General features: G+C 34.4%; 1 protein-coding gene across 1 annotated transcript in view; it reads left to right on the top strand.

Moving 5' to 3' along the window:
- The window catches only part of LOC135128992 (neurotrimin-like), a 353,567-nt gene that overhangs the window by 316,214 nt on the left and 15,212 nt on the right, over nucleotides 1-22,141 (top strand). The window contains exon 7 of the mRNA XM_064056075.1: nucleotides 19,143-19,292. Within this exon, the coding sequence (XP_063912145.1) occupies nucleotides 19,143-19,292 (150 nt within the window). The remainder of the gene's footprint in view (nucleotides 1-19,142; nucleotides 19,293-22,141) is intronic.

The raw sequence follows: 22,141 nt of genomic DNA, 5'->3' as shown, positions 1-22,141 counted from the left end.
TGGTTAAATGTTACTCAACATTTGGATAATCATCCCCACCAACAATTTGATGACGTCATTTCATTGAATTATATTTTAAAATATTTTTAATGTTATATAAAAACGTACTTCTATACTTCGTAGTGTACGAATCCGCTTTCAGTTTTTTCGCTTAGAACCTTCCCCAGGATCCCAACTGTCTTTTTTAAAAATGTAAAACCTTCTCAGGGTTCCCAACTGTTTTTAAAAATGTAAAACCTTCTCGGGGATCCCAACTGTCTTTTTTGAAAATGTAAAACCTTCTCGGGGTTCCCAACTCTTTTTTTGAAATATCAAACCTTCTCGGGGTTCCCAAATGTACTTTTTAAAAATATGAAACTTTCTCGGGGTTACCAACTGTCTCTTTTAAAAATGTAAAACCTTCTCGGGAGTCCCAATGTACTTTTTTTAATGTGAAACCCTCTTGGGGTTCCCAACTATCTCTTTTTAAAAATGTAAAACATTTTCGGGAGCCCCAAATGTCCTTTTTTTAATGTGAAACCTTCTCGGGTTTCCTAACTGTCTTTTTAAAAATATGAAACTTTCTCGGGGTTCCCAACTGTCTCTTTTAAAAATGTCAAACCTCCTCGGGAGTCCCAATGTACTTTTTTTAATGTGAAACCCTCTTGGGGTTCCCAACTGTCTCTTTTTAAAAATGTAAAACATTCTCGGGAACCCCAAATGTCCTTTTTTAATGTGAAACCCTCTCGGGTTTCCTAACTGTCTTTTTTAAAAATGTAAAACCTTCTCGAGGGTCCCAATTGTCTTTTTTAAAAATGTAAAACCTTCTCGGGGTTCCCAACTGTCTTTTTTAAAAATGTAAAACATTCTCGGGGTTCTCAACTGTCTTTTTTAAAAATGTAAAACCTTCTCGGGGGTTCCAATTGTCTTTTTAAAATGTAAAGCCTTCTCGGGGTTCCCAACTGTCTCTTTTAAAAATGTCAAACCTCCTCGGGAGTCCCAATGTACTTTTTTTAATGTGAAACCCTCTTGGGGTTCCCAACTGTCTCTTTTTAAAAATGTAAAACACTCTCGGGAACCCCAAATGTCCTTTTTTAATGTGAAACCTTCTCGGGTTTCCTAACTGTCTTTTTTAAAAATGTAAAACCTTCTCGAGGGTCCCAATTGTCTTTTTTAAAAATGTAAAACCTTCTCGGGGTTCCCAACTGTGTTGTTTAAAAATGTAAAACCTTCTCGGGGTTCCCAACTGTCTTTTTTAAAAATGTAAAGCCTTCTCGGGGGTTCCAATTGTCTTTTTAAAATGTAAAGCCTTCTCGGGGTTCCCAACTGTCTTCTTAAAAATGTAAAACCTTCTCGGAGGTCCCGACTGTCTTTTTTAAAAATGTAAAACCTTCTGGGGGGTCCCAATTGTCTTTTTATCAAATGTAAAACTTTTTCAGAAGTCCCAGTTGTCTTTTTTAAAAATGTAGAACCTTCCCGAGGATCCCAACTGTCTTTTTTAAAAATATAAAACCTTCTCGGGGTTCCCAACTGTCTTTTTTAAAAATGTAAAACATCCTCGGGGTTCCCAACAGTCTTTTTTAAAAATGTAAAACCTTCTCGGGGGTCCCAATTGTCTTTTTTAAAATGTAAAACCTTCTCGAGGTTCCCAACTGTCTTTCTTAAAAATGTAAAACCTTCTCCGGAGCCTCAAATATAGTTTTTTTAAATGCGAAACCTTCTCGGAGATCCCAACTGACTTTTTTAAAAATTTGAAACCTTCCCGGGGTTCCCAATGTACTTTTTTTAATGTGAAACCCTCTTGGGGTTCCCAACTATCTCTTTTTAAAAATGTAAAACATTTTCGGGAGCCCCAAATGTCCTTTTTTTAATGTGAAACCTTCTCGGGTTTCCTAACTGTCTTTTTAAAAATATGAAACTTTCTCGGGGTTCCCAACTGTCTCTTTTAAAAATGTCAAACCTCCTCGGGAGTCCCAATGTACTTTTTTTAATGTGAAACCCTCTTGGGGTTCCCAACTGTCTCTTTTTAAAAATGTAAAACATTCTCGGGAACCCCAAATGTCCTTTTTTAATGTGAAACCCTCTCGGGTTTCCTAACTGTCTTTTTTAAAAATGTAAAACCTTCTCGAGGGTCCCAATTGTCTTTTTTAAAAATGTAAAACCTTCTCGGGGTTCCCAACTGTCTTTTTTAAAAATGTAAAACATTCTCGGGGTTCCCAACTGTCTTTTTTAAAAATGTAAAACCTTCTCGGGGGTTCCAATTGTCTTTTTAAAATGTAAAGCCTTCTCGGGGTTCCCAACTGTCTCTTTTAAAAATGTCAAACCTCCTCGGGAGTCCCAATGTACTTTTTTTAATGTGAAACCCTCTTGGGGTTCCCAACTGTCTCTTTTTAAAAATGTAAAACACTCTCGGGAACCCCAAATGTCCTTTTTTAATGTGAAACCTTCTCGGGTTTCCTAACTGTCTTTTTTAAAAATATAAAACTTTCTCGAGGGTCCCAATTGTCTTTTTTAAAAATGTAAAACCTTCTCGGGGTTCCCAACTGTGTTGTTTAAAAATGTAAAACCTTCTCGGGGTTCCCAACTGTCTTTTTTAAAAATGTAAAGCCTTCTCGGGGGTTCCAATTGTCTTTTTAAAATGTAAAGCCTTCTCGGGGTTCCCAACTGTCTTCTTAAAAATGTAAAACCTTCTCGGAGGTCCCGACTGTCTTTTTTAAAAATGTAAAACCTTCTGGGGGGTCCCAATTGTCTTTTTATCAAATGTAAAACTTTTTCAGAAGTCCCAGTTGTCTTTTTTAAAAATGTAGAACCTTCCCGAGGATCCCAACTGTCTTTTTTAAAAATATAAAACCTTCTCGGGGTTCCCAACTGTCTTTTTTAAAAATGTAAAACATCCTCGGGGTTCCCAACAGTCTTTTTTAAAAATGTAAAACCTTCTCGGGGGTCCCAATTGTCTTTTTTTAAATGTAAAACCTTCTCGAGGTTCCCAACTGTCTTTCTTAAAAATGTAAAACCTTCTCCGGAGCCTCAAATATAGTTTTTTTAAATGCGAAACCTTCTCGGAGATCCCAACTGACTTTTTTAAAAATTTGAAACCTTCCCGGGGTTCCCAATGTACTTTTTTTAATGTGAAACCCTCTTGGGGTTCCCAACTATCTCTTTTTAAAAATGTAAAACATTTTCGGGAGCCCCAAATGTCCTTTTTTTAATGTGAAACCTTCTCGGGTTTCCTAACTGTCTTTTTAAAAATACGAAACTTTTTCGGGGTTCCCAACTGTCTCTTTTAAAAATGTAAAACCTCCTCGGGAGTCCCAATGTACTTTTTTTAATATGAAACCCTCTTGGGGTTCCCAACTGTCTCTTTTTAAAAATGTAAAACATTCTCGGGAGCCCCAAATGTCCTTTTTTTAATGTGAAACCTTCTCGGGTCTCATAACTGTCTTTTTTAAAAATGTAAAACCTTCTCGAGTGTCCCAATTGTCTTTTTTAAAAATGTAAAACCTTCTCGGGGTTCCCAACTGTCTTTTTTAAAAATGTAAAACCTTCTCGGGGTTCCCAACTGTCTTTTTTAAAAATGTAAAACCTCCTCGGGAGTCCCAATGTACTTTTTTTAATATGAAATCCTCTTGGGGTTCCCAACTGTCTCTTTTTAAAAATGTAAAACATTCTCGGGAGCCCCAAATATCCTTTTTTAATGTGAAACCTTCTCGGGTTTCCTAACTGTCTTTTTTAAAAATGTAAAACCTTCTCGAGTGTCCCAATTGTCTTTTTTAAAAATATAAAACCTTCTCGGGGTTCCCAACTGTCTTTTTTAAAAATACGAAACTTTCTCGGGGTTCCCAACTGTCTCTTTTAAAAATGTAAAACCTCCTCGGGAGTCCCAATGTACTTTTTTTAATATGAAACCCTCTTGGGGTTCCCAACTGTCTCTTTTTAAAAATGTAAACCATTCTCGGGAGCCCCAAATGTCCTTTTTTTAATGTGAAACCTTCTCGGGTTTCCTAACTGTCTTTTTTAAAAATGTAAAACCTTCTCGAGTGTCCCAATTGTCTTTTTTAAAAATGTAAAACCTTCTCGGGGTTCCCAACTGTCTTTTTTAAAAATACGAAACTTTCTCGGGGTTTCCAACTGTCTCTTTTAAAAATGTAAAACCTCCTCAGGAGTCCCAATGTACTTTTTTTAATATGAAACCCTCTTGGGGTTCCCAACTGTCTCTTTTTAAAAATGTAAAACATTCTCGGGAGCCCCAAATGTCCTTTTTTTAATGTGAAACCTTCTCGGGTTTCCTAACTGTCTTTTTTAAAAATGTAAAACCTTCTCGAGTGTCCCAATTGTCTTTTTTAAAAATGTAAAACATCCTCGGGGTTCCCAACAGTCTTTTTTAAAAATGTAAAACCTTCTCGGGGGTCCCAATTGTCTTTTTTAAAATGTAAAACTTTCTCGAGGTTCCCAACTGTCTTTATTAAAAATGTAAAACCTTCTCCGGAGCCTCAAATATAGTTTTTTTAAATGCGAAACCTTCTCGGAGATCCCAACTGACTTTTTTAAAAATTTGAAACCTTCCCGGGGTTCCCAATGTACTTTTTTTAATGTGAAACCCTCTTGGGGTTCCCAACTATCTCTTTTTAAAAATGTAAAACATTTTCGGGAGCCCCAAATGTCCTTTTTTTAATGTGAAACATTCTCGGGTTTCCTAACTGTCTTTTTAAAAATACGAAACTTTCTCGGGGTTCCCAACTGTCTCTTTTAAAAATGTAAAACCTCCTCGGGAGTCCCAATGAACTTTTTTTAATATGAAACCCTCTTGGGGTTCCCAACTGTCTCTTTTTAAAAATGTAAAACATTCTCGGGAGCCCCAAATGTCCTTTTTTTAATGTGAAACCTTCTCGGGTTTCCTAACTGTCTTTTTTAAAAATATAAAACCTTCTCGAGTGTCCCAATTGTCTTTTTTAAAAATGTAAAACCTTCTCGGGGTTCCCAACTGTCTTTTTTAAAAATACGAAACTTTCTCGGGGTTCCCAACTGTCTTTTTTAAAAATGTAAAACCTCCTCGGGAGTCCCAATGTACTTTTTTTAATATGAAACCCTCTTGGGGTTCCCAACTGTCTCTTTTTAAAAATGTAAAACATTCTCGGGAGCCCCAAATGTCCTTTTTTTAATGTGAAACCTTCTCGGGTCTCATAACTGTCTTTTATAAAAATGTAAAACCTTCTCGAGTGTCCCAATTGTCTTTTTTAAAAATGTAAAACCTTCTCGGGGTTCCCAACTCTCTTTTTTAAAAATGTAAAACCTTCTCGGGGTTCCCAACTGTCTTTTTTAAAAATGTAAAACCTCCTCGGGAGTCCCAATGTACTTTTTTTAATATGAAATCCTCTTGGGGTTCCCAACTGTCCCTTTTTAAAAATGTAAAACATTCTCGGGAGCCCCAAATGTCCTTTTTTTAATGTGAAACCTTCTCGGGTTTCCTAACTGTCTTTTTTAAAAATGTAAAACCTTCTCGAGTGTCCCAATTGTCTTTTTTAAAAATATAAAACCTTCTCGGGGTTCCCAACTGTCTTTTTTAAAAATACGAAACTTTCTCGGGGTTCCCAACTGTCTCTTTTAAAAATGTAAAACCTCCTCGGGAGTCCCAATGTACTTTTTTTAATATGAAACCCTCTTGGGGTTCCCAACTGTCTCTTTTTAAAAATGTAAAACCTTCTCGGCAGCCACAAATGTCCTTTTTTTATTCTGAAACCTTCTCGGGATTCCTAACTGTCTTTTTTAAACATGTAAAACCTTCTCGGATGTTCCAATTGTCTTTTTTAAAATGTAAAACCTTCTCGGAGTTCCCAACTGTCTTTTTTAAAAATATGAAACATTCTCGGTGTTCCCAACTGTCTCTTTTAAAAATGTAAAACCTTCTCGGGTGTCCCAATTGTATTTTTTTAAAATGTAAGACCTTCTCGGGAGCCGCAACTGTCCTTTTTTTTTAATGTGAAACCTTTTCGGGGTCCCCAACTGTCTCTTTTTAAAAATGTAATATCTTCTCGGGGGCCCCAAATGTCCTTTTTTTAATGTGAAACCTTCTCGGGGTTCCTAACTGTCTTTTTTGAAAATGTGAAACTTTCTCGGCGGTCCCAATTGTCTTTTTAAAATGGAAAACCTTCTCGGGGGTCCCGACTGTCTTTTTTAAAAATATGAAACCTTCTCGGAAGTCCCAAATATCCTTTTTTTAATTTGAAACTTTCTCGAGGTTCCCAACTGTCTCTTTTTAAAAATTAGAACCTTCCCGAGGATCCCAACAGTCTTTTTTAGAAACATGAAACCTGCGCGAGATTCCTAACTGTCTTTTTTAAAAATGTAAAGACTTTTCGGGGGTCCTAACTGTCTTTTTTAAAATGTAAAATCTTCTCGGGATATGTTTCATTGTACTTCAGGTGTAAGGGAAAACAACTTTCGACCAATTTTTTTTCTTACACGTTTTTTTTAATCTGTTGTAGGTTTATTGCTTTAAAATTTTGTATAATTTCGAAAATCTACAGCGCGTTTTGAATTAATGTTATATTAATTCAAAGAGGATTTACTGAAAACGCTATTATTGCGTCTTCCTAGGAATCTGCATTTTATTTAATATTGACATTTTTGCGGCAAAACTGTGATTTTTAAGATGACAAATTAGTTCAAAACTTGTCATCTTGACAACGTCATTAACTAAACAGACTGGAAGGAGCTATTAGAATTTTCCAAGTGTGACAACTTGACGGAAATAACAATGTTCAATGGATTTTTGGGGGATTCATTATTTAGTAAAATAACTGATAACTGATCATGATGAAATGTAAATCTTATTAACAAAAAGTTTTTACAATTGTTGACATACCAAATATTAAGAAAAAGAAAGTTGCAATGCTTCTAAAATTTCAAACCAGAAAAATCTACTTTTGTGACTAGGAATTTATTTCATTACCAAGGAACAAAGGAAAACGGTAATCAGAAAATTAGTTATTTTTTTGAAAAATTGCAATAGTTTACTTATATTAAATAGTAAAGCTAATAATGAAATTTTGTTTAAATTAAAGCAGATAACCAGCCGGAAAAAATGTACTCTCATAACATGCTTAACTTCAACTGCTTATGTTTATACTTCGAAATAATTCGGCTGTTAGCACGTGTAGATAACAACCATCCTTAAAACACAGGAAAAGGCTAATTAATTAGTTTGCGAAAATGAAAACAAAGCACAATTCAGTATACCTACTACAAGCTGTATGTTCCAAGGGACGACCTACGTAATTTGATGACATAATAGGCAGCAAAAACGAATTAATTAATGTGTTAGCTTAATAAATTAACCAACAAAATAAAAATAAAATGTGGGAAAACCTTTATCCCAGTCTTGGCAACAACCTACAGGGCAGTGTTTTATTAAGAACAAAACATAACTTTGTGAAGTCTGAAGTGGACGTTTACTTTCTAGTTTGGAGCAAGGTGTTATAAACTTGTTAATTACAAGTTGCAGAAATCTTGGTAAAACTATGCATTGGACGTATGTTTATGTTGTTGTTCTAACAACAAGTTTTAAAATTTGTTTGTTAGAGACTTTTTAGTTTAGTTAAATTTCTTTATTGTTTGTGCAGATTTTCAAAAGTTATCTATCAGCCATTACTATTTTATCTTATTCCAGTGCAAGTATTGAGTCAAATTGAATCCCAACATCCGACATGAATAACATATAATCACATCAATTTCTGCTAAAAATTTAACTCTGTCATATGCCAACTCTCAACTTTGTGGACGTTTGAGTTAAACCTTCATCTAAATTCGTATCGCTCTGCAGTGCAATGAGAATTCGAGGAGCAAGGCGCCTTATAAAGGTTTCATTACGCTCAATGTTCATGGGTTTAGAAAATTGATCCTCCAGTTCGAAAGTACCCAGTATGAGCAATAATAATTAAACGATAAATATCTAGCCGTAGTTGGTTCTTGCTAAGTGTTATGACGTAGGTACTCGTAGCGAATTTAATTTTAAAGCCGTGCCTCGAAGCAATAATTTGAAGGCACCACACGATAGCGCTTTTGGTATTACATATAACCTACACTTTAGTACAAACTTTGACCGTGTGATAACACCTGAACGACGAACGTTTTAATTTAAAAGCTAGTCGCGTGTCCAAAGTTGGATTCCTAGAGCAGTTTCGTCTGATGGTAGATGCGGTGTAGGTAAGGAAGACGTGGAGAAATGATTAGCGTTAACATTGTAGCATTTCCGCCGACTAAATCTGGTATTATAACAAGATATTCTCTTGTTTACCATGAGATTTGCTTGTGTAACATATTAGGTGTTTCAGGAATTACTGAACCCTTCTCGTGTTTACCGAACTACCTGCTTCCAGCAGGCCTGAAGTGACGAATTAGGGAATTATTTAACGAAATATTTATCAAACTAAACAGCGCTAATTGGATGAATGTAAGCCCAAACAATGGTCGCGAGCTGCGATAGTTGGGTTTTTCTGATCAATAGGAGCTCGATCTGAGGCCACGGCAACGTTAATAATCGGTGAAGTTTCCACGTAAATCACGTGAGATCAGCAGAATTTAATATAATTCGCATTGACGCTCCGCGGCTGAAACTGCTTGATACCGAGTCTATTTTCTTAAGAGCTGAATAATTCAGCGAATTGCCTTAAACCACCGGAAATTTATTTCCTCTATTATGAATTACGTCATAAGATTATTTCGATTGCGCATTATCGGGAGATCACGGCTGTGACTTTGTGGATACAGCTTTATTCCAGTGACTTCTCTTTGTAAAGCACTCTTCCGTTTGCAGTTCGTGTTTTGTAGGATATTGTTAGGGAGCAAAATGCTTTGTTGAATAAGACCTCTGGTAGCGGAGCTTTTGATTTCAAAATTGTCTCTGATGGCGACTTTTAGCCTTTTACTGTTTTTGCCTAGGGAACCATCAGCTTTGATTCCGCATTTGCAAACAGCGCTTTAAATAATAAGCGATTTACTTTGATGTCAGTGTGCGAAAGTTCAATTTTGTTGTGTAACAAACTTTCACGTTAATTATTATTTTTTATTGCTGCGTTGCAACGCTTGTTTAAAGAGAACTATACATGTGTGACAGATACACATTAGAAAAAAACAACCACAAAGCACATTTCCTCTAGCACAAGCATGTCATGTTTAAACTACTAAAGCTTCCTAAAAAACAATTAAAATAAACGGTCACCGCTTCTGTCTTTCATCTGTTCTCAATTTGTCAATAGAAAGTTAACGACACTGTGGTCTCATCTTAAATTTATCAAATCGATTTTGTAATTTTAATTTTAGGTAGTCATGGTTTAGACCCCCTGACGTTTATTGCGCCATAAAATAAAACAGTTAAATTTGCTGGAACAACTAGGAGAGAAGAGCGCAAATATAAACAAACATTACCAGAGAGCATTTATTTGAATAAATTCTAATTTCGAGTGGTCGCAGTAAAAATGCGTTTCTGCCACTTCTATCTGTTATATGTCGCTGTTATTTTCTTTGCAAATATTGTCACACTCTTATTTCTGGTCTGTTGTCATTAATAACTTTTACAATGCGAAGTGTGAATTATACAAAATGTCATTCATCGTATTTGTAGTCTGCCCACGTTTGATGTACATTTTCTACAGTACCAATTATCGCTGCAAATACCGAGTTTACTTAAATGGAGCTTACGGAATTTGGTTGCTGTTAATATTAGTGAGACGAGCGTCTTCCAGCCAAGTTTAGTTTGTAGCTTGATATAAATTTTGGTGCGAGTTGTGATGTTCCAGTTTCAAAGTTTAAATCAAAAGCAAAAGGAATAAACAAGGAGGTCGGAAATCACGGAGTCGCATATGGTGGGGTGTCAGATGTCTGGTAAAGAGAAAGAATGTTTCTGGCATAATAGTCAGTAGACAGTAAAATCCGTAAAGAAAAACATATGAAAATTGAAAAATTTAAGGGGAACGAGACGAGGCCTAAATTAACTAACTCTTGAAGGGCACTAACATTTGCATGGAAGCAGACCACGCTAAAAAAGTGCAAGAATAGCGAAAAATCTTAGTAGATTAAATGAAAAAGGGAAGACAAATCGGTTAAAAAGTATTCGTAAAATACACCAAGTTAACAGATAAAAGCTCACGCAGGGCGGAAATAGGTAGTAAAAAGAACATATTTAGAAAAATTACACCAGGGGAATTTTTTTCAAGGAGGGTATATTTGTTTTGGTCTTTTTTGGTGTTATTATTAAGTTGTTAAAAAAAATGTAATTTAAACGATTTTTTTTCGAGGTCAGTTTTTCCTGATTTTTTTTAACTTTATTAATTTTTATTATAATCGAAACACTCTGGACAAACAGCCACAAAAAAGAACCCACTGGAAAAAGCACAAGTTTACTACTAGAATACAACCGAGTTGAAATGAAAACTGAATTATTGACTACCTGCTGGTGCAGAGAGGACATGGAAACGTGATTAAAGACATTAAAGTAAGAAGAGGGCCTGAAATAGGTCACGATCATTATTTGCTAGTAACACCGATAAAAAAATATATAGGACCAGGAACAGAACAAAATACAAAGAACACAACATTATACTCGTATGTACTTTTAGACTGTTTCTATAATATATACCACCAAAACAGATCAATTGAATCCGTTTTCGTTGCACTTATTCTAATCGATTTATGTACATGTTGAAAATACCAACACCAAATCAGCATATAATATCCTAGTATATAGCATTTATATCTGACAAAGACCTTATATCCCTAAAACCACTCTCCATTCTTTTTAAGAAACCTATCATAGGATTCAATATGTAGGTTAAATGTTCTTGCTTACCAAGGATATTACCCAAATCGCTGATGCTACCTACAGCTTCTAAACTATTTGCACAACACCATTCCATCAGTCTATTCAAATCATATTTTATGGTTCATCATTTGTCTCGAAGCAGAAATTTAGATTTCTAAATTGCTTTTTTAATGTCATTTATATAAATGAGGAAAAGCAGTGGCCCTAAATGGGGCCCCTGAGGAACTCCAAACATGACATCATAACAGCTAGAACAGACTCTTACACCGAACCACGAAAAAATTATTATTGAAATGCTCAAAAAGATATGAAAAAAGGAAATGATTTCTGCGGAAAGAGAAAAAATTGTACCTGAAAAATGAGAAAAGGGAGTGGTGCTACCAATACACAAGAAATGAAACGTTAAAGATCGTCACAATTGGAGAGGGATAATTTTGTTAAGCTGTCTGACAAAAGTGTTACTTGAAGCACAAAGGGTAGGTATGTACAAGACCATATTTTTACTCTTAAGCAGATTATTGAATGGAAGAAACATCAAGAGGAAGCAATGTACTCAGCATTTATTGACCAATAGGCATTACTACATGTAATCGATATACAAATTAAGCAGTCGATATTTAAGACAAATACATAGTAATAGAAATATGTAAAAGGTAGAGCCATTTGCGCAGAAACACAATTATAATCTTGATAAAAAGCTAATACTCCCTATTTTTTTACTTATCTGTCCATTGAATGATTTTTGTAAAAATACCAGTTTAGAAATATTTCACCTACTATATAAGTAATACAACTTCATTGACAGACCAAATAAGTATTCGTTGTTCATAATGTCGTATTGAGAAGTGCTCGAACGTTTAAAAATAAATATGTGTCTAGAAAATTGTCTATGCCTTCATATATTGCAGTGACCAAATTTGAATTAAAATTTCGCGCTGAAAAAAAAACAGCGGCGCGAAATCGCATTTGCATAATTTGAATTAAAAAAAAATTCAATCAAGAAAATTGGAAAACATAGGCAACCATGTGTACATTTAGTTCTTTTTGGGTAGTGGGTAGCTTTCCTAGGGAATTCTGTTGAGAAGGTTGGTGGAGGTTGATTTGGTGACTAGAGGGGCGAGAAGCGTCACTTTTGGTTTGTTTGTTGTGAGTAAAACCACGTGGTGTAAATTTGTTTTATTGTTTGTAAATTCCCAGTTCATGTTAGGAGTTTAATCGTTAACTGGTTCGAACACAATTTAACACTTTTGAGATTTGTTCAGATAACGTACGTGCTAGGAGATTAGTTAAGTTAAAGTAACTGGCAGTTAAAGCTTGTCTGTTAGTTAACTTGTTTATCATTACCCGCTAGCTCAAAACTGATGGTCAAAGTGCCTGATAAATTAACTGACAGTTCAAATTGTCAGTTAAAGCGGTATCCACCAGTTAGTGGTAACATAACCTAAGAAATCCATATAAATCTGTTATGAATTTAACAATATTTTGATGTGAACTATGTTGTGGAACAAATTGACAGAGAAAAGATGAGAAAAACATTTATTATTAGCTGACTATTTTTCAGGTCTAATGTAGGTACCAAAAATTAAAAACCTATCTAATAATACCACGAGATCGAAAAAGAAATTAATAGAAGTTGGCCATGCACGACAAGCCGTTTGTCGTAATTTAAATTTTTTTATTAAATGTCAAATTGACAGTTTAAAATTAGAATTATGACACCTACTTTTAAAAGAAAAAAATGAATCAAAATCACCATTTTCCAATTCTGTCCATTTCTGAAGTAAGATTCTAAAAACAAAAAAGCTTTAATTTCGTTTGATAACAGTGCAAATTACTTTTGTCAACGTGATCATTAATAAAAAATTATTTTAAACTAAGACAAACGGCTTTTCGTGCATGACCAACTTTGACTAATTTCTTTTTCGATCTCTCTGCATATATTTATTCATGTACCTACTTGTTTAATTTTTAATTTCCAATACTGTTTTTCTAATGCTAAATTTTTCTTTTTCGTCATTGATCACGTGAAACGCGATATCAATCGTTGAATACCGAATGTGGATCGAATCTGATGGAACTTTGAAGTTCGGGGTAGTTTTGAACTGACCAATCACAACTCATTTCCAGTGGGGTGAGCGTTACCAACTTAAGAGAGCAACAGCTAAACTTCGAGCTACGAAACTGGAAGAAACATCGTGCATTGATAAACACTTTACCTTCGTTAACTGCTAGTTATAATTATCTGACAGTTACTTAACAGATACTTTTAACTGAGCATTGATAAACCGGTGAAAGTACGGTAGAATACATAATATCGTAGACTGAGGTACGGGGGTGGATTAAAAAATTTTTTCCTTAGACTATTATCATCATCACATCATCGAAACATTTTTTTCTCGCAACCTTGAAAAGTATATCACGGAGACGCACATTTCTCGCAACGCTGGATGCATTTTGTGTCTTTTTATCATATGTTTTGTTTGGGATAAGCTGGGGACACTCCACGATATAAACTCTCACAGCTAATTGTTTTAAGGAACCAACAACTAGGATAATGGCATCATTTAACATAATGTAAATTCTTTGTTTGAATCGATGATAAAGTGTGGCATAATTTAACATAATGTAAATTCTTGGTTTGAATCGTTGATAAAGTGTGGCATAATTTAACACAATGTAAATTCTTTGTTTGAATCGTTGATAGTATGGCATCATTTAACATAATGAATTCCTTGTTTAAATCGTTGATAAAGTGTGGCATAATTTAACATCAGGTAAATTCTTTGTTCTGGTAGCGGCCATGTTGAAAGGGTATTTTCAAACCGAGCACATATTTGAACTGTAAAATCTCTTGAACAAATTCACAACATTGTGGGTCATGTGGGACATGCATTTGATTGTTTTGATTTAGACCATTATTTGCACAGCGCCACAGGATTGATCACATTTCTGGGAGACATATTTTTTGACGTATATTTTTTTTGAACGACGCATTCCTCCGACGGCATTTTGAACCTCCATATTGCCTAATATTTGTGTTTGTTTGGGGAAATGTGAAATGATGACCCACAATGCAGCTGAATAACTTCACTTTTAAGAAATAACAATAACTCGACATAAAATATTAAACTCATATAATTTTGTTAGCTTTATAATTTTTCACCTCATACAAATTTTGTCCGTCTCACAATTTTAGCTCAGTAATTTTCTTTGTTGTATAATTTAAATTCAACGTAAATTTTCATGCGCTGCAGTTCCTAACCTCACGTAATATTTTATTTCACATCAGATTTTTTTATTTTTATAATTTTTTTTTCATGTACATATTTTTTTGATTAATGTTTCCATCTTATAAATTGTCTGATATCCAATCTTAATCTCAGATAAGAATTCTTTGCTGTTTAAATATTTCACGAGAGTCTATGGCGAATTCAAATGTTGTTTATTGCTCTTTTTGAAACTTAACATTTGTTCAGTTGTGGTTTAATATCAGAGTTATAGAAAGTGAACATTGAAATGGAATTGAGGTAAATAACACAGAAACACGTGGTGGAAGCGGAGTGCGCGGTTCCTTGTCGAGCTGGCGATCGCGCCATCGCCACAAAAGACGCAGATTTAGAGTAGATGTCAGGAGCGGTTAGGATGACGTGACTTTGTCGGCCCAATAGCGGGGACCCAACCACGAGTTTGCGACCGTAACGGGATGTTCGTAATGGAGAGGTGCTGTGCGGCAGAGCTTGGGATACATAGAATCACCGTCATGAGTAGGAGAACAGCCACAACCAGGAGCCCCAAACTTCGCTCGTGCTACAACGCCCTCTATGGGTGATTTTGCCGTGCTCTAAAAACGAAATTGACATAGTTCGATAGCCACACTCTTATAGCCTCTGGTGCCGTTGCCGCTGCATACAGTTTTTTATTACAATTTCGTTCTCTGTTGACTGCCATAATTTTAAATTTGCCGCCACACGTCCGCTATAACCTGTGTATTTGCATCCAGTTACTTTCTTTGTTTTTATTAAATCTGTGATATTTAAATATTTGCATAGATTCAGAACGTTTAATTTGATTTCATTCAAAGTTAGGTGAGTTTTTTTTTTATAGTAGCAACCGGCACAACTTGGTCGGTTTTTTTCTTTTTTTGTCAGTGGAGGAATAAAAAATTTTGTGTCCTCCATATATTTTGTGTTTTATTTAGCGGTACTTTTCCAAACTTGGGGTCCACCACTTGCATCTAAAGCCACCAAAAAAAAAATTTTTCACATGTCAATTTAAGACGGGATGTTTGGGTTACCACAATATATATATTTTCTAATATATTAGTATATATATTTGATAAAATCGACTGTGGATAATGCTACAGTTGGATTCAAATCCTCATTTCTCCACGAGAAATTAAAAACATGTTTTTGAGTATCGTGTTGCTCAAAGAATACCATGTATATTAAAAAAAAATTAATGCCAAAAATTACCATTTCAATCGTGTTTTAGGTTTATAAGAATAAAAGGTCATCACAATTGAGATGGGGTGGGTGGGCGGGGTAAATATTTTGCCATTTTTTTCTTAATATACTTGTTTTCTTTGAACAACACGATACTCAAAAGCATGTTTTTAATTTCTTGTAAGGAAATAAGTATTTTGCAGTTAAACTTCACCCTCGTGCTTCACTGGGAATAAAAAAATCATTACAATGGAGAGAGGGCGGGTGGGTGGGCTTACATTTTGCCTTTTTGTTTTAAAATGTGTAGACTTATTTTCACAACATTACACTTAAAACATATTTAAAATGGAAAACTTGTATAAGCCCCGCCCACCCGCCCTGTCTCAATTCTGATGATTTTTTTTATTTATCATAACCCGAGGGGCGGAGCTTAATTTCAAAATCCTTATTTTTCTACGAGAAATTAGCATGTGAAATATCTTCTTAAGTAATCGTGTTATAATAAGAAAACTAAAAGAAAAACCCCACCCATCCGTCTTGATCTCAATCGTAATGAAATTTTAATTCGTTGTCAGACCCAGAGGCGGAGCGGAATTACAAAATCGATATTTCCCTATACAAATTTACCATTTTAAACTTGTTTTAAGTTTCTTGTTGTGAAAAAATGACTACTCATATTAAGAAAGTAAAGGCAAAATGTAACCCCGCCCACCCGCCCTATCTCAATTGTGAAGATTTTTTTTATTGGTCGTGAGCAAGGGGTGGAGCTTATCTGCAAAATCCTCATTTCTCCACGAGAAATTAAAAACATGTTTTTGAGTATCGTATTGCTCAAAGAATACCATGTATATTAAGAAAAAATTAATGCCAAAGATTACCATTTTAATCGTGTTTTAGGTTTGTAGGAATAAAAGGTCATCACAACTGAGATAGGGTGGGTGGGCGGGGTAAATAGTTTGCCATTTTTTTCTTAATATACTTGTTTTCTTTGAACAACACAATACTCAAAATCATGTTTTTAAATTCTTGTAAGGAAATAAGTATTTTGCAGTTAAACTCCACCCTCGTGCTTCATTGGGAATAAAAAAATCTTCACAATGGAGACAGGGCGGGTGGGCGGGCTTACATTTTGCCTTTTTGTTTTAAAATGTGTAGACTTCTTTTCACAACATGAAACTTAAAACATACTTAAAATGGCAAAATTGTATAAGCATTTTTAGTGCAGAACAACTAATATTTTCTATGTGTGATAGAAACGTTAATTTCGAGTCCATCACAATGACTAAATCTAACACTTGATTACATAACTCTAAGGAACTCCCTTTAACATTATGATAAAATTCATGCAAATTTAGAATTCTCCCAAATTTCATTAGTTTATAGTCCTTTTTTTTCACTGTCAACATGTTTTGGTCATCATAAGCGCAAACTTACCAAATTCTGATGTAAATAAATACAATCTGCTATCGACAACAACTTACAGTTTTTATCGGCGTATATATTAAAATGTAAAACACATAGTAAAGGTCCCAAATTTGAGCCTTGTGTACCTCCCTGTCAGAAGCATTTGCGATATAATCCAGTTAAAAAAAAGATAAAATCACAGTCTTCTTATACAATATTTTATTTTTACGAAAATTTGCATCCCAGAGGTAAAAAATTAAGGCGGATTCACAAACCACGAGTACAGGAGGATGTTATTTCATGAAATTTAATAGTATTTAATGTGTAAAATTTTGTTAGCGTTTTACCATATACACGATTTTCCTAAAATATCTGTAAAATTTGACACATATGTCTATTAAATATCGACATAGACAAACAGATGATAGACAAAGAACAGCCAAAAACCCAAAGAAGACAAAAGTAATAAATAAACAAATAATAAAAATTGCGAAATTTCTCTTCCTTAGAGCAATTACCATTAACGTGATCAGCATATAATAATGGAAAATTCGCAAATAAAATAGAGTTTAAGTTAAAACTAAACGAGTTAAAAATTATCAAATTCTATGAGTAGTCTTAAAATAATTCTATTATGTATAAATTTCTAATTTTTAAAAAGGCATGTTTAGTGTTTCTAGTTGTGTGAACTGATTTGTTTTCCGTAGTAAACAGCTTCTGTTATCGACAAATGAATTTAAATACAGGCAGTTTAAATTAACAAAGCACCTAATAAATAATTTTGCTTTAATTCATTATCGTTTACTAAATTAATCAACAATCTGCTATTATAAACCTGGAAACATTACCTTTGTCAACAGACATTTTAATTTAACTTATTAACAAGGCCTGGAACAATGGATGGAATAATGGACTAATGGATGCCTTCTGATTCCTTATTATTTATTATTAGTGAACTTTTACCATTAAATATTAACAAAATTGGGTGAAAGTTATTTCGACAGAACTTCCCTCGCCCCTGATTTTGTCCGCACAAGAACGGACAATATGAAATGTATTGATACTTCGGAAGAATTAGACTATTAAGCACATATAGATAACCACCATCAGCAGTGATAGATCAAAATATGCATGCGTGGTAAAATAAAATGAAATTTGATTGATTTTATGTCTTCAGAACAGAAGGAAAAAGTAATTAATTAGTTTTTGGATGAGTAGCTATTATTATGACAATTATTATTTTAAGATTATTAAATATAGGCGGGCGCGACATTACTGTATACAACTTTCGAGAAAATGTCTTCAGACATACAGACGTTTAAATTCGCCTAAATAAATAAAACTGTAAATTCTAATAAACATTATAAATGAAGCAGTGAAAATCGAAGTGTCCCATTTTTGAAAAAATACGCAAAGTAAAGATGGGGGTGATAACCCGGGAAGCTTAAAATCTTGGATGTCGCGTGAGCAAAAGTCTCCGGTTCTTAGAGCATCGCTAAAATTTTATGTTTTTTGTCTGCAAAGCCATCGTAAAATACAAACGTGTCTCATATTTGGCTTACATTTAGCACATCGCGGCAAAATGGCCTTAGGTAACGTTGTTGCAACTTTTGGAATTTCATGTGCCTTTAACACAGGCTTTTGAATTTTAAAAACACGCATGTTGGTTATGCATTTAAAATGTCATAAAATTCACATTATGGTGGGCTAAAAGCTTTTAAAAAAACTTGCATTGGAAACCAAAGTTATATTCACTGAAACCGGATGTTAAAATCAATTTTGTCGTGTTCCTGAAAATGTTTTTGTAGATTTTGTACAAACTAATTTAATTTCCATATGTAAATGTCTGAAACACACTACGTATTTGAAAAGCGTTTTCGCTCTTAAAAAAACGTGTTGCTTGATAAAATCAATTATGGCAGTATATATATATAAAAATGTGGTTTAAATTTAGTGTCGCGTCTATTTCGTCCGAAAAAATATGACATCTATTGGCAATGACACTCTCGTCCCACTATCGCTTCCCATTACCCGGCAAATGTGAAGGAATTTGGAAGCGAGTCGCTGCTATGAATATTTCAAACGATTGTACAACAACGTCGTTAATGAACAATTCATGCGAGGCGGTTCAAGAATGGTCGGAAATTTCATGACACATCGAACATTCACAGAACGTTCGTCGGCCAATCTTTGGAAGCAATCATGGCAGCAGCTTAGGAGGGTCCTTAAAACTTCTGACGATACACCGACCACTTAACAATATTCATTTACGCTGCATGTGAGCAGCTAGCCCACCATAAATAACACAACTTTGATAAGAGAGGCTTAGCGCAACTTTGATCATATATTAAGAATGTGTCTAGCGTAATCTATTTATCAAACTTTACAACTTTGTACAATTTTCATTTGATTTAAGGGCGAAACCGCAATATTTTTTACGGTTTTGCTACATAACCCATCCACCGTATCAAGCGGCCCTAATGGGAATTTTCTCGTTGCAGGGGCGAAATACGAACCCGTATTAGTCGATAACGCCTACAAGGTGCACATGAAGCTGACCATTCGATCTGTGAGCTTCGCCGATTATGGATCATATAAATGTGTGGCAAAAAACTCGCTCGGAGAAACAGACGGCACCATAAAGCTTTATCGTAAGTATAATTTCTGTGCTCATGCTCGTTTTTATCTTTCTAAATCTCGTAAGACTTTTATCATAACATATTTACAACATTTTACGATTTTCGTGCCCGAAACACGATGAAAATAATAATAGTAATAGTAATAATGGGATATCGCGGTTCCGCTGCTGCTTCGAAGACCTCATTTTACGATTGAAATTGCAACGCCCGGCCCGGGTTTTCGCACTTTTTTTATATCGAACGTTTATGTTTCCCAAACAACATAAAGGCTTTTCATAATTCAGTCATTCGTAGGTATTGTTTAGCTCCCTGGGAAAAACGCCAATCTCGTTTCCCCTAAACGCTTTTACGTTAGTGGGAATGGGAGATTTCACTATTATCAGCGGGGAATCTGGAAACCGGGCCAGCCCGATGTATTATATTATGTACAGCAAGTCACCGGGATAATCAGTTCTAAGCTCTAATAAAATGAAAAATCCTCGAGAATTTTCCCTCTTAAGACCCGTAGTAGCAGAAGTTTCATTCAAGCAAAGCCATCCTCCTAAAGTAAAAAATATTTTCTATCGAAGCGACTAATGCGACTGTTGAAATTTCAAGAGGAGCCATTCGATTCGCTCCAAGTGCTGTCAATTATATTTTTCTTCTATCATTTGCAGTCCCGTGTCCTAATGGAAAATCATGAAAAGGGTGGCCCTCGAATTCATTAATTTTGTTTTCATTTCCACCATAATAGTGTACAAATGCCATGTTGTGAGGGTGACTTCTATCCGTTTAATCTATGGAAATGGAAGCTTTCATGCTGGTTTTTTACATTAATGGGGGAGAGATTGTGCGTCCCCTGCAGTTATAATTAAGAAAGAGGAAGCATCTTTAGATGCAGAACTCAAACAAGAAAATGAGCCAAGAGCCACCTTGTAATTCCACTTGTCTTTTCCAGTTCAATAAATTCTATTATATCTCACTGAATACCTGCTCGTACTTCGTACTTTTAATTGGTATTGTTTGATTTCATACAACGTGGAGACAACGTCACTGTAACCTATTTCTTGTATCTATTCACTGTTTTATCTTTTCACTGACAATATCGTATTTAAATGAAATAACAGCTGCGGGTGTTGTTGTCACTTGGTCGTTGGTTTAAATTAAAGGAGAGCACACAAGTATTCTAAATAAACGAGATTCATTTCCATCTATAAATGCACTTTATACTCTAAATTTTTGCATTTTTTAAGCCATTAACACCTGCTACATATTCAACGCTATACCCGTCTCCACTAATTAAATCAAAAGATAGTTAACTTTCAACAAATTTCGTTAAATCTCACCGTGTAGTTAAAATATATTGACTATTTTCTGAATCTACTATCAAAAAACTTGGAACGTTGATCACGGCCTACGATGATTAGATCTAGTCATTATATATTATTAGGAGTAATCATCGTTAGTTCCATATTTGTACCAAAATACATATATCTTTACATCTTTTCGCAACCATAACCAGTAAATGATAGTTCTACGTTATTAATAACGAATCATAAATTTCCTCCTCTCATCTTTAATTTATTTTATTATTTTGTTCAAAATTCTACACTTTTTATTCTTGATAATCGTTCATTTATTAGTGTGTTTTTTATTAAAGGATCGACTCGGTTGTTATTACTATTTTAAATAGCTACTCCGAGAGCATAACCTGACGCATCCGCTTTTAAAGCAAAATAATTATCCGAACGGAAATTTGAATACAGTAGCATCGGTAGTTCCAATAGCGCTCGTTTTAACAACCAACAGGTTATCAGAAGACTTGAAAGCAACCAGCTGTTTGGTATATCATATCATTAGGAATTAACATTTTCTAATTCAACTTCTAACGAAGACTTTTGTAGAAGTTCTATTCTGTAGTATCCCTAGTATAAATGCATACAATCCGGCAATGAGTTTAGTATTTCAATTTGTTTATACTTACGAACCTCCAGTCGGCTATAAATCTCCACTTTTCAATTCAGTTTTGATCTACTTTCTTTGTTTCTTACAATTAAAAGCGGAACTGACCAAATAAATTTCGTTTTTTCGATTATACTATTCCGGAGCGTTTGATTTATTTGTCTATGAACTTCCGCCCTACTTGAGGCATATATTTCATATTGCAAAGCGAAAGAACTATATAAATATAAATGCCAGCAAATATTAACTCAAAGTTAATATATTCTGTGAACATCTAAAATTAGGAAAAAATTAATATTTCATTCCAAGAAAATAAGTACATTTCATCACGTTATGATATTTTTTTTTAGTGCACTCATAAATGCATACTTACAACACACATATTCAATTAATTAGATAACATATCCTAAAGCGTCACATCATTTAGTTTGAATCTCAAGATAGTGTCGTCTTGACTGGTTAAAATTTATACCTACAACTCGCTTACATCACCGATAAAATTTTAAGTGGCTTCAGTAACATTAAGTTTCCCCATTCATATAATGAAAATGCTTTTTACTGTAAAGTTTCAGTTTTTCGTCCTGGTCCATGAAAAATATAATTGCCTTTTTAAACCGGTCTTTGAAAAACTGAATTTATACCTTCAGAGCTTAAGTATGCAAGTTATCGCAAAAAATCCAAAGTTTACAGTCTGTCTTAAAATCTAGGATAAGATCTTCTTGAAGTTTAAGAATTTATTAACATTACTGTAATGATTACAGAACAACAATTAAAAGAAACTTAATGACGTCATTGTTTAAAAGAATCTTGGAAGTTCATGGTATTTCATTTTTGGAAACATTTTAAAAAATTTCGATGATTCCTGGTGTAGCTTTTGAAAAGTTTGAAAAGATCTTGGCGGTTCCTAGTGTGAAAAAAAA

Source organism: Zophobas morio, unplaced genomic scaffold, assembly GCF_036711695.1.
Source record: "Zophobas morio isolate AGI-343-1 ecotype UQ-CSIRO unplaced genomic scaffold, CSIRO_AGI_Zmor_V1 ptg000014l, whole genome shotgun sequence".
Classification (NCBI taxonomy): domain Eukaryota; kingdom Metazoa; phylum Arthropoda; class Insecta; order Coleoptera; family Tenebrionidae; genus Zophobas; species Zophobas morio.
This window is presented reverse-complemented; position numbering and strand designations above follow the sequence as displayed.